We start from the raw sequence: 16,397 nt of genomic DNA on the forward strand, positions 1-16,397 counted from the left end.
AAATAAATATATATTTCATAACAACCCTGAGAGTATACCACTATGTACGCTTCTCATTTGAGCTGAATTCACTGCTTCAATTAAAAACACTTTAGTTATGTTGACTGCCCATTCTAAAATAATACCCAGTGATCGCAACAACTTTATTCCTGTCCAGCATCACAGGCCATTAGGAGTTCAGTTTAACATCGCAGCAACAAGTATGAGTCTTCTTTGTTCAAAAAGCTTCTGTCAGTATATGCCTCATATTTAAAAGCTATGACATTTGCTATAACATTATCAAAGCATATAGGTGTGAAACAATATCATGCAAAAACTATAACAGCAGTTGTTTGCATGAGGACTCACACTGTATGGCTAGGGCAAAAAGTTCAGCAGCCAGATCAAAGCTAATGGGCAGCCGGCCATGGTAGATGTCTTGCTTTACTTGTAGAAAGTACTGGTACCTGCAAAAGCAGCAGGATATTTGCAAATAATGTGCAAAAACAAGATAAGAACAATCAGCAAAATTAAATGTCTCCTACCCCTAATAAAATTTTTTCGTTCAAGATTGGCGGCATACAGCACACACTGTAGATGCTTCTTGTTATGTTCCTGGCTCAGCTGCTTTTTCAGATTACAGATTCAATACAGTGAACAATATAATGTCCCATTGAGTTACCATTTTCTTCCAGTTAATATATTCCAGAATAATACAGTTTGCCAGCAGCTACATTCACAGTTTCGACTAATTCTGGTCATATGATGCTATCAAGTGATTAAAAGCAGATGCACAAATACACAAGTGAGCCTTAACCAGGAGACACCCAAGATGAAAAGCTAGAGTGCAGTGGCTTCTCTGCAGTACCTAGGGCAAGGTTTGGTTTGGTTTGAAGGGTCAATGTCCCAACACGATTCAGGCTAGGAGAGATGCAAGGCAGCAAAGTTTTTAAAAATGACAAAGGTGCACTAGCATATACGAGCAAGCCAGGTCTAGGTAACAGCAGTATGAAGGGCAAGAATGGTGTACAATATGCACATGAGTTCCAGCATTGCATTGACAATTTCCATAATCCTAGTGGCCAAGCTAATTATGGCAATTGTATTAACGAGGCACAACTGAATACGTTTACCTGGTAGTATGTTTATTATTTGCATTTTAAACATATAAATGAATGACTTTGCACTATAGAAACATGGTATGTGTACTTCACAAAAAAGAAAAAAGGGAGAAGAAAAGAATCTTCCTTTGATCCTAATGGTAACCGTGCAGATATTCACAAAAGAAATGCAATAATTAAAACATTTCTCTTCACTGAGAGGCATACTTTGTAGGTGCATGAGACAGTTGTCTTTCTTTTTGTTCTGTGGACCTATGCTTACATATGTAACCAGATAATGGTGACAAAAGAAATTAGAAGGAAAAAAGCGTGCAAAGTGAAAGTGAAATTTCTGTGTTGGCCTATCTCATAAGGTGACATATATATATGTGGCAACCCTGAGATGACATTTGTCAGTGTCACTGCCGCAGACTCCTGTAGAAGTGGAATATAATTCACCGTGCACAGCTGTCAATGGATCGTATGGAATTTATTCACTAACACAACCAACTCGTTTTTCTTTAACCATACATAATGTCACTCACGATGCAAGCGTCAAAGATTGCGTTCGCGTTCTTCTTCGGGGAGAAATAGCTAGCATGGAACTTTCGGCCACGTCAGAAATGAAAGGAAAAACGAGTTTGTTGAAAAAATGCAGAAAGCGAAATATGTTCCTCAGCCGCACCACAACCAAAAAAGGAGCCCACAGTCGCCACTTTGCCAGGCATACGCGTCAAAACAAAAGCGGGGGGTAATTGCGCCGCGCTGCAGCATCCCCCTCCATAAGAGGGCAAAGATTGCGGCGCTCTCTTTCACGCTCTGCTGACACTGCGGCCGTCGACGGCACTTACGGGGCTTCCTTTGTCACGCCGCCCCCCTCTCCACCGCGAAAGAAATAAACGACGCAAAGCAGGCACTTCCTCTCTTCGTGCCACATTTTGCTCTCCGCCTCTACCGAGTGCCTTGCACGCATGCGGCAACCTCTCAACCGCGGTACGTAACCGCGGACACCTTGGCCATGAATGAGCCAAATTACAGAGCCCTCCGCTTTCTCCGGGCAACCAACGTGCATCTGGAGTAGTGCATCAATGGTAGAGAGCGTCCTCACCACCGCTGCCCCTCGGTCGCGCGAGGCAAGACGGCAAGAGCACAAAGAAGACGCGACGCAGAGCATGACTCTTCGTTCCGTTCTATTCTTTCCTTTCGCTCAGCGTGGACAGATACACTTTGGGCGCCAGGCCAGATATTAGGGCGACAAACATATATACAGGCGTTTTTTTACGCGCAGACCGGAAGTGGAGGCGGCGGCTGTTGAGGTTGAGCCAGTTGAGCCGTGGAGGGAAATTATCCATACCTGGCGAACAACACAGCGAATGTTCGCAAGAACACCAAAAGGTTTCGAAAGGAAATGCGCAGGCGGCGGAGCTCTTAGAAAACGTAATAATCGCCAATTTCCGCGAGACAATGGGAAAAGAAATTACGAGGGACTTTAGCGACTAAAGTATTGAAAGGCGAAAGCCTGAGAAGCCCCATCTTGTCTTCAATCCTTTCCTTTGAGGGCTTTATTTGGCGCGCGTTCAAGTGTGGCATTGCAGATGGCAGGGACGCATCCCGCCTCGGCCAATCAGAACGCCGCAAAAGCGGGACACACTTTGTCCACGACAGCATGAGCCATTAAAGGCTTTCGCCTTAATAACAACACTGCACTGCAACCCGCCGGGCTCGAAACGTTCAAGGTTGGGTGAAACCGTGACATCCATCGTGAGGCGATAGCGATGCGTTTCACGTCACTAGAATAAGAAAATAACGAAAACATTATAATGAAATAATAACGAAAACAAGAGCAGAAACTCACTCCGAGCGAATCAACGCTTGCGAATAATCTACGAGGCAGATCGCAACAGCTGAGTGGCGATCCTCTCTCACTAACAATGAAGCACGCATCTGGAGGCGATTACAAGCCGATAACTACATCTACCCTGTCTGGATTTTCTTAACACAGACCGGGGAGGAAGAAAATTCTAAATGTAAAAATTGCGGCCAAAAAGGCACGCTAGATCATATAATATAGCAATGCGCCGATTCCCCAGGCGCCGGCATTGACATTGATAGTAGAGAAACCTGGGAGGTTTGGCTGCGGAGCGGAGATCCCACCGTTCAGCGGCACGCGACCCGCCTGGCGGCTGAGGCCCTGAAGAGTGCTTGTAACCTCACCTGACCTCAGCCTGCAGGGCCCTCCTGACCAACGTTTATAGATATACTTTTCTCCTGACCCGCTCCCCGGCCTGCGTGCCGGGGGCGGGAGATGAAGGGCTCCAATTTTCGGTGGAAATAAAAGTTTTCATTCATTCTAGTAGGGGAAAGGAGCAAAAACGATGTACAGAGCTACTCCTCTTCATTTGCACCTATCGACAGCAATTCCGCGTGAGAGTTTAGGGCCATTTTTTTTTAATCTACACCAGTGCAGCAAAAATCCATTGTAGGAGATTTCCTACACTGGTGTAGCTGGTGCAGGTTAAAGAAATGGCACTTAGAGTGAATTTATTTGCTTTTTTGGTGTGTCAAAAGCTACATGATTTTTACAGAAGTCAAGCGTGCCGTTACATTTAAGCACAACCGCGGGAGGAGGATTAGAGTGTTGAAAAAAAAAAAAAAAAAGATCGGGACGTCACATACGTTGCTTCTGTGCGCGTATGGTATGCATGTCACGACCGCCGGTTTACTGCAAGCGGAGCGAATTGCGTTTAGAAAAGTCGACGGTTTCCAGGTGCAAATTTTCATATGTTTATGCGAACAGCTCACAGATGGATTTGGAAAGAGAAGGAGGGAATAAGGCACCCTGAGTTTTCATATTTTTAGCCGCTGTTTTTTTTTTTTTTTTTTTTGCGCTTGGTTCAAATGAGACAAATATATAATGCTAAAGCGTTATATGTCCCATTAGCGCAAAAGCCGGTGGTGGCGTCCATGGCACGGAAATCACGAGCATGCCTCTGAAAGGAGGCTATGCTCTGGCAGATGACATGGCTGGACGTTGATTGGACAGAAGTTTGTGTGACATCACAAGACCACGTACGTGTCATGGCAGGAGCTGCCAACTTGGGCACACATTTGAGGTGGGAACCGAACCCACCGGAACTCGTTTTTGAAGCGAAAAGCTTCACTAGGCTAGTCAGCGTGGCATCGTCGTCAGAAAAAGTCACAGCTGCGCATGCCCGAAACTGAGTGACGTCAGAGGAGAGGCGCAGTGACGAGGCCATCGACGACGAACTGAACAGTCGCCGGTGTAGAGACTACACATTGAAAGTGTGTGAAAGCGCTGGTACTACAAAGATGTTTAAGACTGAGTTTGAGGACAATCCATTCGGTTATGTATGTGACGTCTGCGAAAGACTGTGGCATCTACGAGATTTAAGACCGGTAAGTAATGCCATGCGCGTAACATGGCATCGCCGAAGCTTTTCGCTTCTGATATCCGGGCTTAACCGAGCAAAGCCCCAGCCATTTTTTTTTTTTTTGTTCCGATTGAAACACGCAAATTTTTAGGCACGTTCATTCGTACGCTTTGGTGAAGCGTATAGTTTTATTAGTATGTCGCTCCTGCGGAATCGGGCTGCATACATCACGGTCCTCACGAGCATGACTGTCATGAGGTAGTCGGCAGGTGACGTGGCCGGACACTGACTAGTCGGTCGTAGCATGACTCAGTACTTTATAAAGTAACGTACTGTAAAGTGCACAGTCTATTCAAACATTACGCAGTCAGATTCTCAGTAAAATTACACAGCGTAGCACGACTCAGCACTTTACAAAGTAACGTAAAGTAGCATAATGATTTCGCATTCTCTCACGTAAGCAGCCTAATACTTGCCTCAGCCGAATTTTTTGCTCTCACGGCCCATTACAACACACAGAGTGAGCAAGCAGTTTTTTTTTTCCTTATTTTTGTAGCCTAACCTGCGCTGTTTCCAGTCGAAGAGCTATAATCATTACCTGCACCAACTGATCTATGGACTGAAAACGCGAACTGAGTTTTTAGACACGCTCCAGTCTGTACCGCCATGTGCTCGACTTCCTGGCGATGCCTTAACGGGGCCGCTCCATATAGTTTCACCGCTCGGAAAGCTATACACGTGAATTTCAAGTCACGAAGGGAGACAACTGCCGCCTCAATAAAAGAACGGCGCTGTTTAGCGCTCGCCAATAGAGAGAGCGCTTCGGGCTAATGTCCTGTGCGTCTGCGACGGCACGTGTCGGCGGACCAGGAGGCCCATTGCCACTCAGACCACCACCGCGGGAACGAAGAGCCCAGCCGGACTCAATGGCTTGTTTATAGGTGGCCGCGTTGCGGCAACAATGAGGGACAATGTATGCTTTCGCGATCTCTTTTCAAGTGAAATCGAAACGGCACGACCGTGCCGCGGGCGGCCGCACGCAAAGCAGTCGTCGGGCAACGCACGCACCATCCACGTGCGAACTGCGAGAAACGCCGGCGCGCACGGCCCACAGCGAGAAAGAGTTCGCGTGCTGCACAATGGAGTTTTAAACACTCATTTCTTCCTATACTTCTTGCATTCTGGGCGCGCTTGATGAGCGCTCACTCGTCGCGTAATGGAAATGCCTAACGGCCCATAAGTAACGAGGGAAGCTCTGGTTGAATTGTTGCACGCCTATTCCATTTGCCAATAATCATCTGCCGCGGCGGCTCAGCAGTTAGGGCGTTGGGATATTGAACCGGAGGGCCAGGATTCTATCCCAACCGCGGTGGCCGCGTTTCGATGGAGGTGAAGTGTAAAACACTACCGTCCGTTATGCGATGTAATTGCACCACAAAAAGTACGTCCCCCGGCGGTAGAAATTATTCCAGAGCACTGTACCTGGGCAAGTCTCTCGCACTTCTATCAATCCATATCATTGGTCCCTTCCCTCAGAGCGTAGTTGATGTTCCACGAGAGGTGATCAACTGCCCCCTTACCTAGAAATGAAAAACTCAAATTTCCTCTCCCAGTAACTAGGCCATCGAGCTGCCCTTGTCCTCATAAAATGATGCAGCCATACACCTACAAACACGGGCTATTGTACACGTGTCGTAGTCGGTGCACACAACAAACGAATGAAAATAATTGGAAACTTATAGTTTTGAGGAAAGGAAGGCGCATCTATTGATATTCACTGGAGTCACCCTCGGGTTCTTGAACGTGTCCCGACGTCGCACAGTACACGGAGGTCTCTACGCGTTTCACATCCATCGGAATGCGGAAGTGAACCTGCATGACCTAGAGATCAGCAGCCGCCCCTCCAGACCACTGAGGCACACTGCCACGGGTCACAACAGACGAGGATATCATGCTGGGGGAATAATAGAATTGCATGTCCTATCGTTATCGCCTGATGCCAGGCGCTTTTAGGCAGTGCTTAAGCTCCATAGGAGGGGGGTCTGTGGTTTGAGCAATGGTAGAAAGGGAAATAAAGACGAGGAGAGAAAGTGGCTGGTGGCCTGCCTTGCACATCATTTTATACCAATTTAAAGGGAGAATCATATTTATCCTTCTCGAGTTTTAGAAAATACGTTAATGGCTTCTTATTAAAACTTCAATCAATCAATCACGTCTTTATTTCCTTTGAAAAGAAGGAGTTCGGGACTAAAAGCTCGGAGAGCTTGACGAGATATTGCTTACTGAGATATTACTTATTGAGATATTGCCAAAACAACAAAGAGGAAATGTTCTGACAGCCACTGACAAGAGAAAAAGGTGGCAGCCCGCTTCGTATTTATGCAGTCCTTATACAATATTAGAGCGCAGAGGGATCTCAGACCCCCTAGACCTCCCTGACTTTAAGCCCCACTTTTAGGCCTTCATGCCAAGAGGCGCGGAGCAGCATGTTGATTCATGGTGTAAAAACCCTTCATTCATGACTTTTAAATACATCGAGCGTACTCATACCAGGCAGACGCCGAGGAGCTTGACGGACGCCTTGCTACTGTTTTCAATAAATGCCTAGGTGTTGCATCTGCGGTACAAATCGTTTCGCGATAGAAAGATGTTTATACGTTCCACACATTGCGTATACAAGCCGCATGGTCATGTGTAAACGCAGACAGCGGGTTGAACATTGTGCAGAACAATGTTAATAAAATCAGCTTTACAAGTGGAACACGACCACTGTCATCTTTTAGTGAGGTATACAGTAAGATTTCCTACAATAACTTATTTCCGAAACATCTGGGTGTTCCGATCCAACAGGGTTAGCAGCTCCCGTCTCCGGCTCCCCTTGGGGATCCTCGTTCACCCACAAGCGCTTCAATACCCGCTTAGCCACTAATCCCTTAATTTATTCCTGTATTTACTCACAAATTTTCATCGGCATATACAGTTGCAAGCTACCACATTATGCGAACAACCACCCGACATAGATATGAAGTCCCGCATGAAGCAACCTGTATGCCTGTGTGGGACTATACAGGTGTAGCGTGTCTAACTCGAGATCCAAATAAGGACCCCGGAAGATACGATTCCTATATCACTGGAGCTACCCGAGTCGGGTAGCTACCAACTCGGCCATGTCACGTGGTCTGATGACGTCGCGCAACCCGAATACCAGTCAGCGTCAGGCCATTTCTCCTGCCAATTCTACCACCTGCCAGAGGCATACTCGTGATTTTCCGCTCACAAAGGCAACGAATGGGGCCTTTAGCGCTGTCGCGTCTAAACCCGAGTGACTCATGACCTTAACACCTACCAAGATATCCTAAATCATTACAAATTAGGCAGATCAGTACTACCAAAAGCGTGTAAGCAACTCACCAAAAGCGAGGAGGTTATGTGGCGTAAGCTACAGGCTGGAGTATTCCCGAACCCCCAGCTTTACAGCAAGTGGCATCCGGAAATTTTTAGCGCCAGCTGCAAACGTTGCGATGGCATAGCGGACATGATCCATATGATATGGACGTGTCCTAGATTTGGAGAACCTGACAGAACAGATGAGTCCTGGGAGGCACTACTTCTCAAGCAGGATGAAAAAGGGCAACGAGAAGTCATCCGTCTTGCTCTGGCCGCTGCTTAGATCCAAGGGATCCAGATCGACGGCTGAGGTGGAGGACATGGTTGAGACAGAGCTTCGCCTCGGATCCTCACCAACCTTTTGACGGGTGCAATAAATGTTATTTCTCTCTCTCTCTCTCTCTCGAAGTGTTTCTGTCTACACTCTGACCGTAGTCGTTCGACCAGACACTGCCCCTCGCGTAAACGTTGCAGGCATGTGCACTCACCTCGTGATCTCCTCCAGCAGCTTGCAAGGGTCCGGAGTGTAGAACTTCACGCCGAAGTAGAACGTGAAAGTCTGCATTCCTGCGATACGTAAAAGCGCACACACGTGATTATGCGTATTCACACATGGAGAACATGCATACACAGTCCTCCTCCGAAGACAAAACCTTGAGCACGATGTCTCGACGCACAAATCGTATCAGACGCTACATCATAGTATAGATAGCAAGACATTCTATTTTGAAGCGAAATTTTCACTACGCCAGGTTTTCAGGTAATAATAATAATAACTTGTTCACAGGAAATGAAAGACGCAGTATCTGTCACACTTGTTTCTGTAGGCACCTGATTGATAGATTTGAAGGGAAAGGCGCGGTAACTGTCTCACTTGTTTTCTGTGGGCACCTCAACCGCGCCGTAAGGGAAGGGAGGAAGGTGGGAGTGAAAGTGGAAAGAGAGAAAGAGGAGCCGTAGTAGAGGGCTACGGAGTAACTTCGACCACCTGGGGATCTTTAACGTGCGCTGACATCGCACAGCACACGGATTAAGCTTCTTGCTTATACAACTTTCATACGTCCTAAACTTGATTACGCATGTGCTGCATATGATCCCCACTATACTAACCTAATCACCACGCTCGAAGCAGTCCAAAACCGCGCTGCCAGATTCATTTGCTCAGACTACTCTCGCTATACTAGCGTTACAGCACTAAAATCTCAGCTTAATCTCCCAACACTGGCCTGTCGGCGTAAAATCGCCCGTCTTTCGCTGTATCATAAATTTTATCACACTTCCGATCATGAAACTTCCCCGATAACACGCGCTCATCGCTTTTCTCGTCATAGTCACCCTAACGCCGTCTACCCTGAACGGGCCAGCACCGAAACATATAAAATGTCATTTTTTCTTCGAACAGCCAATGACTGGAATGACCTTCCATCCGAAGTGGCGGCCATCACCAATCGTGTTCTATTCAAAACCGCCATTGAAGACCATCTGTGTTCGTATTAACTTTTTGTTTGCCCACCCCTCATGTAATGTCCCCTGTGGACCCTTGAGGAAACAATAAATAAAATAAAAATAAAAATAAAGGACGCCTCTTCGTTTCGCCTCCATCGAAACGCAGCCGCCGAGGTCGGGTTCGAACCCGGGTACTTTTGTTGCATCCTTCTGTATGTCTGCAGGCCTACCATATTTAAAATAGCTCTTCCTGTAGTAAAGGTGGTCGAGTGCCACCTGCTTGCGTGACAAACTCTGACTGTGCTCCACGCGTCCTATTTCTCTTCCCCTCTTTAATCCCTTTATCCTTTTTTTTTTTTTTTCAGTGTGGGGTAGCCAACCGGAAGGCCTTTCCCTACCTCATCCCTATCTATATATCTCCTTGTAGTTGCCTGGCTTAGCCTTCCGAGTTGCGGCACTCTGACTGCATCTACTGTTTCTTCCCAAGTATTGTGTACCCTCATAGTGAGGAGCTACTCTGCGCATGTACTCATTGGGAGGCCCAGGGCCCTCTTTATGCATCGTCTAATGAGTGCTTTCTTTTTTTCTCTACTCTGAAGTTTAAGTATGACGTAGCGTAGCTTATGCGGCTTATCACATATGCCTGCAAAAATTGGATCAAGCTTCTTTCTTTCAAGCCTCGGCCCTTCAATGTTATTCCCCTGAATATGCCTAGAACTGTGTGGCATAGCCTTCCAGTTTCTTTAGATATCCCGTCGTTGTATCCGTTCTCTCGAATGTACAGCCCTAGCTAGGAAAGCAGTGATCGTACAGTGGTTAGTAGCTTGCGTACGACGTCATGACTAGTCGTGATCATCATCATCATCAGCTCCGGTTATTAGACATGGTCAGATGTGACGTCATGATGACGTCTAATCCCAGTGGGACAGGACAGGACACCGTACGCCGGATACCTAAAAGACGGTGTCACAGAGGCCATATCGCTGCAACACTCACACCATCTTACGTACGCTATCTTCACTAAGCAAAATAAATCCAAGGAAAGTCAAAGGTCAAATTATGTGGGAAGTAGTTTAACGTGTGAGCAACTGCATGGCAAGACATGATTGCTGACGTCAATATATCGAATGCACAGCCACGCCACGGAATGGGAGCATGCCAGGTTCAAACCAAACTGAACTTCGTTACGGATCACCCGAATCTCTGCCTAGCCATAATAATAATAAAAAAAAACCTTCTGCTGAATAAAGAGCTCTACCTTGTTTAATAATGATTCAGCTTCCTCTTTAGGTTGAATCGAAGCTAAGCCACAGTCCTTTCTCTCTCTTTTTTTTTTTTTGGTGCTTCGGAACGGGTCCAAGGTGCCTTTTTATAGTGAGAGATGGGAGGGTGGTGGATCTGCATGATTTTTTTTCGTTTTGCGAAGGCAGGAGATACCAGTGCAAGATCCGTCATAAACACTAACATGATCCCCAAAGACTCGAAACAGATCCGATGGGGGCGAAACGAAGTGGCGTCCGTGTGCTGTGCGATGTCAGCGCCCGTTAAATATCCTCAGGTGGTCGAAATTACTCCGTAGCCCTCCACTGCGACTCCCCTTTCTCTCTTTCCACTTTCAGTCCCACCTTCCTCGCTTCCCTTACGGCGCGGTTCGGGTGTCCACAGAGCAAGTGTGACAGTTACTGCGCCTTTCCCTTTCTGTGAACCAATTTAACTTTTTATTTAACTCGGGCAGGTGGGAGTTGGGAGGTGACATGGCTGGGTGCTGATTAGTCGGCGCGGGTTGTGTGACGTCACAATACCGCGTGACATGGATGAAACTGCCGCCTCGGGTAGCTCCTTTAAGAAATGAGGGTGAGCTAGGAGTCCAATACAGGGCCCTTATGCCCCGAGTCGGACACGCTACTCCCACGCATACGAACGCTCGTACGTCTTGGTTAAATAGAGGCTTTATATTAGAGCGAGAGCTCTAATCAGCCAAATGTCTAGCACCGGCGTACTACGTCCGTTCGCCCTTCAGCTCAACCTATATCAATGCTTGGAGTCAAGCCAAAGCAACATAAGTTTGTTTTGATTCACAGGGTTTAACATCCCAAAGTGACTCAAGCTATGAAAGACGCCGTAGTAAAGGGCTGTGGATATTTCGACCACATGATGTTCTTTAACGTGCACGGACATCGCGCCTTACGCGGGCACCTAAATTTTCGCTTCAATAGGAACGCGGCCACGGCGGGCGGGATTTGATGCCTTTTTTCTAAATACAGGGAATCATTGCATTGCGAGTTCGGGCGTAGTTCCCTTATGAGCTCGTTCTGCGTTTCGTCGTTTTAGAGCGCAGCTCTTTGGCGCCCGTTCCTGGGTTTCGCGTCGTCGTCGACTGCGTCGGCCTCGTAAACAGCTCAGCCCCACTTTCATCCCCCAGTGCGAGCCGGCGCTTCGGCAACCGGAGCCTCGCAGGAAGAGGGGAGGGGGTACACACAGCGGCGAACGATGGGGGCAGGAGTGCGCACAGCAACCGGAGAACACGAGGAAAGGAAGTGTGTGGGGGGGGGGGGGGGGGGGGGCGGGGGCAGAAGCAGCGCTAGCAGCGACTGACTGATGCCGCTGCCGCCGCTAGCGAGTCAAGACAACTTGACTGCGTAGAACACCGTCGCCGACATGCTGAAAGAGGAGGAGGGAGTCCCCCTCTACCTGCGTGGCGGCGAGGGTGCTCTCCGGTTGCCGAAACGCCGGCTCGCTATCAGCGGATCACGGTGCGTGCATCCCGTCCACACTCGCTTCACTCGCAAGCGGCATCAGTCAGTCGCTGCTATCTGTTCGTCGCGCAACTTTTCTATGGGCCCACGCGCTGCTTCCCGCAACCTTCCGATAACTCAATTGCTCTCTTCTTTTCTCCGACCACAAAGCTTCTTTCATGACAGACAAGAAATGTTAGTGGAGTGTTTCTTGATGAAATACGCGTGAAAATTAAAAAAAAAGTTGTTTGTAACTGTACATACGTGTCTTGCTAGAAATCTTTGCCTCAATCTATCGAAAAGGTGAAACAGCTGTGCTCAAATTTCGCATTAGGAAGTAACGTAATCGTGGGCAATTTTTTTCCGTCGTCTGAACTTCTTTGCTTATTTATTACTTGCTTTACTTTTTATAAGTTTTTTAATCCTTCTTAAAGTAAAGTTTTTATCCTTCTTTAAAGTAAACTATATCAATACGTCGCTTCGTCTGAGTGTACATTTTGAGGTAAACAAGTAATTCCTTGCTGTCTTCTAGCGCCCGTTTCTCCTGATCACGGGACGTTGTTACGACCTAGAGAGCCTACCTGTTTCGCCGCGGCGTCCAGGACAAGCCGCCGAATTCGCTAATGAGGTATGAAAAAGCCTAACAAGGCGAGTGCACAAAACTAGCTCTCCACAGAGGGAGTGATACGCTAACGAGCTCAGTGCCTGCGATTTTCTCACGCAAACACAGCAAAGCACGTGAGAACTCTCTGTAGCTCCGAAAACGAAAGGCCGTACCCAGGCCAGCGTGACGAGGACCGCGACAGCAGACCCGACGGGGGCGCAGCGACAGCGACCGCGTCGTTGGTCATTCATCCGGTCCGGCCACGGAGGCCGGGCACGACGTGCACGTCCGGCAGCAAGACACTCGTTTGTCCATGCTTGCTCGACCGTGCATATGCATGGCTTCTCTGCGTGATTATTTCTTTCGGCTTGGGGCCGTTTCATTTCACCTCTCCCAGCCCTATAGACGTTTATGAGCGCAGACGCACTCTTGCTATATATACGTAGGGCACCCAGACTGTCTCGCGTACTGTGAAGGCGAAGCACTGACTAATTTTAATCCACTCCAATCTACTGTAATCAACTCTTAACCGCAATCCAGCCTAATAAGTTTAATTCAGCGTAATACACCCTAACAGTCTAACCTTAATCCCATTCTACTGATATTTAAACGTTCGTGTTTCCCTTCAATACTCAAGCTTTAGAACTACAACAGGAATTGGAGCGTTTTGTCTGAGATAAGAAGACAGACACAAGCACGTACAGGACAAGCCCGGTTGACGAAGGACTACTCTAGTGCCGTCAACCAATGGCACTTGCCACGCACGTCATCTTCTCTGCCCCGCGTTACCGGCATGGTAATGTAAATGTTCATAGGAAAGGAAAGGTGCAGTATCTGCCACACTTGTTTCTGCTGAATCACGCCGTAAGAGAAGGGAGAATGGTGGGATTTAAAGCAGGAGGAAGAGGAAGATGAGGAAGGTTGAGAGAGGAAAAGGTGCCGTGGAGGGCTCCGGAATAATTTCGACCATAGCAGAGCACACGAACGTATTTGCGTTTCGCCTCATGCATCGAAACGCGGCCGCCGCGGTCGGATTCGAGCTTGGGTACTCATCGGTAGCCGAGCGTCTTAACCACTGGGCCACCGCGGCGGGCGCTCAAGCAGCAAGCAGCGGCGAGCATCGCAGTGCGGGCGCGACAGAGGTCATTGGAGAATTGACAAACGTAATTGGGAGCAGTGCTTACAACGTAGGATTTTCGAAAGCGCGCGTTTTTTGGCGAGAGATTGCCAAAATTTGTTGGGCTGCAGCGACGAGAGAAATCGCGATTTCAGAATTCTAAAAACTGATATGGTAACTGATAACGGACGGCTCAGTTCAGGCGTTCAGTCGTGTCCGACTCTTCGTGACCCTATGGACCATGTCACGCCACGCTTTCCGGTCTCTCACTATCTTCTTAACATCACATAGCTTCATCTGCAATGCCTCGAGAATGCCATCTAACCATCGCGTTCGCTGCCTACCCCTTCTCCGGCGACCCTCAACCTTTCCCAACATCAAATCTTTCTCCAGCGACTCCTCTCTTCTCATCAGATGGCCAAAGTAGCTGAGCTTTAACTTTAGAATTTGACCCTCCAATGAGCAGTCAGGGTTTATGGTCGACAATATCGACTGATTTGATCTTCTGGCAGTCCAAGGAACTCTTAAGAGTCTTCGCCAGCACCACAATTCAAACGCGTCAATTCTTCGGCGGCCAGCCTTTTTCACAGTCCAACTCTCGCATCCATACATCACAACTGGAAAGACCATAGCACGGGTTATACGGATCTTGGTTGGTAGACTAATGTCTCTGCTCTTTACTAGGCGGTCAAGGCTAACCATTGCTCTCTTTCCCAGAAGCAGGGGTCTCCTAATTTCATGGCTGCAGTCTCCTTCCGAGGTAATCTTGGCGCCCAAGAACAGAAAATCTATCACAGCTTCCACTTCTTGTCCATTGATGCTCCAGGACTTGATAGGGCAAGACGCCATGATCTTCGTCTTTTTAATGTTCAGTTTAAGCCCAAACTTCTCACTCTCTTAATGTACGCGCATCACAAGTCTCTAGAGTTCCACTTCACTTTCTGCCATTAAAGTGGTATCATCCGCATATCTAAGGTTGTTGATACGTTTTCCAGCAATCTTCACTCCAGCTGAAGACTCGTCCAGACCGGCCTTCCTCATGATGCACTCTGCATATAGATTAAATAGACAGGGCGACAGTATGCAGCCTTGCCTCACTCCTTTCTCAATCGGAAACCAGTCAGTAAGGCCATGCCCAGTTCTGACTGTGGCCTCTTGCCCTTCATAAAGGTTCCTGAGGAGACAGATGAGGTGAATTGGAACTCCCATCTCTTGGAGAGCTTGCCACAATCTGCTGTGATCTACGCAGTCAAACGCTTTCGCATAATCAATAAAGCAGAAGTAAATGGGTTTCTGGAACTATCTTGCTTTTGCCATGATCCAGCGAAGGTTGGCAATTTGGTCTCTAGTTCCTCTGCCCTTGCGAAACCCAGCTTGCACGTCCGGAAGCTCCCGATCCACATACTGCTGCAGCCTACCTTGCAGGATTTTTAACATCACCTTGCTAGCATGCGAAATAAGCGAAATAACCCTATGGCCAGTCACAACGGACGGCTACATATCCTTAATAGCAATCAGACGCCAAACTGCAATATCTATAAAGTTAACTGTACCTACCGGATATTAGTTGACCATCTTGCTAGTTAACATTGCTCTCCTATTTTCGATGTCCGTCTACACTGGTATAGTTGTGCAGCAGGGCTTGCCCTATTTGCGAAGAGGTCTACCTAAACTTTGCCAGAAATTTTTCTCTGGAACCGAGGAAAGGGACGCCCTCCTACCCGCGAAAGCAACTGTCGCAAATGTGAAGGTAGTGGAATAGCGGGGAGCACTAAGCTACTTAAGTCAAAGAAATCCTGCAGCTCGAGCAACGTTGGAGTAAAATGCATGCGTCCTGAAGGAAACGATGCGGTTTCGGCACTGAGGTCCAACATGCACGTTTTCCGCAGGTTGCACGGTCCAATAACGGAAATCACGTCAAAATGTTACGATCGCAATAAATCACCGTCGCATGCTGTTGTAGCTTAAAGGTCAACTCCGGTGATTTTTCCATCATTCTGTGTTTTTAGTTGAATTACATTCCTCGGCACGGTCCTGACTTGAACACAAAAAACCGTTTTTCGAAATTTCAATTAGAAGTATGTTTAAAAAGAAAAACAGTAAATCGAAACCGAAACTGCTTTCACGGCCAGAAACGACGTCCCAGGTGACGAAATGGTGACGTCACACTCAGTATTAGAGAAACACTCGTACGTGCGTTGGATGGTGAAAATAAAGTATGAAAATCATGAAGGATTGCATAAAATGTCTGAAGTAGTTCAATATAAGCCTCACAATTTCATAATCATGCGGGAAGTGGACAGTAACGCCGGTATACTGTTTGTGACGTCAGATACTCAGTGTTGCCGGCAGAAATAGTCTCAACTTAAGCCATGAAAACAGCAAATTTTAAAGTCGTGTTGCGCGCGAACGGATTATCGTACGGCGCCCAAATTTTGTAGAATGCGTCAGGACGGAAAGGAGAATCTACAGTAAAATTTTTATTAGAATATTCGACTGTCAAAAAACCCCCGGAGTTGCCCTTTAAATCATTCTTTATTGTTCCTTTGCAGCACGCTCCGAAGCATATTGCATCTTTGCAGTTACTAAAACAGCGTTCGGTGGTATCAACAACTACATAAAACTAGCAGCACATTG

General features: G+C 47.4%; 1 protein-coding gene across 4 annotated transcripts in view; it reads right to left on the reverse strand.

The window, feature by feature from the left end:
• LOC146198126 (band 4.1-like protein 4) overlaps nt 1–16,397 on the reverse strand; it is a 116,175-nt gene that overhangs the window by 19,882 nt on the left and 79,896 nt on the right. For all 4 annotated transcript variants that reach the window (XM_084593449.1, XM_084593448.1, XM_084593447.1 and 1 more), the window contains exons 4-5: nt 8,347–8,425; nt 349–446 (exon numbers count right to left, since the gene is read on the reverse strand). In XM_084593449.1, the coding sequence (XP_084449575.1) occupies nt 349–446; nt 8,347–8,425 (177 nt within the window). The remainder of the gene's footprint in view (nt 1–348; nt 447–8,346; nt 8,426–16,397) is intronic.

This window comes from Amblyomma maculatum, chromosome 2, assembly GCF_055883805.1.
Source record: "Amblyomma maculatum isolate TAMU_Amacu chromosome 2, ASM5588380v1, whole genome shotgun sequence".
NCBI classification, from domain to species: domain Eukaryota; kingdom Metazoa; phylum Arthropoda; class Arachnida; order Ixodida; family Ixodidae; genus Amblyomma; species Amblyomma maculatum.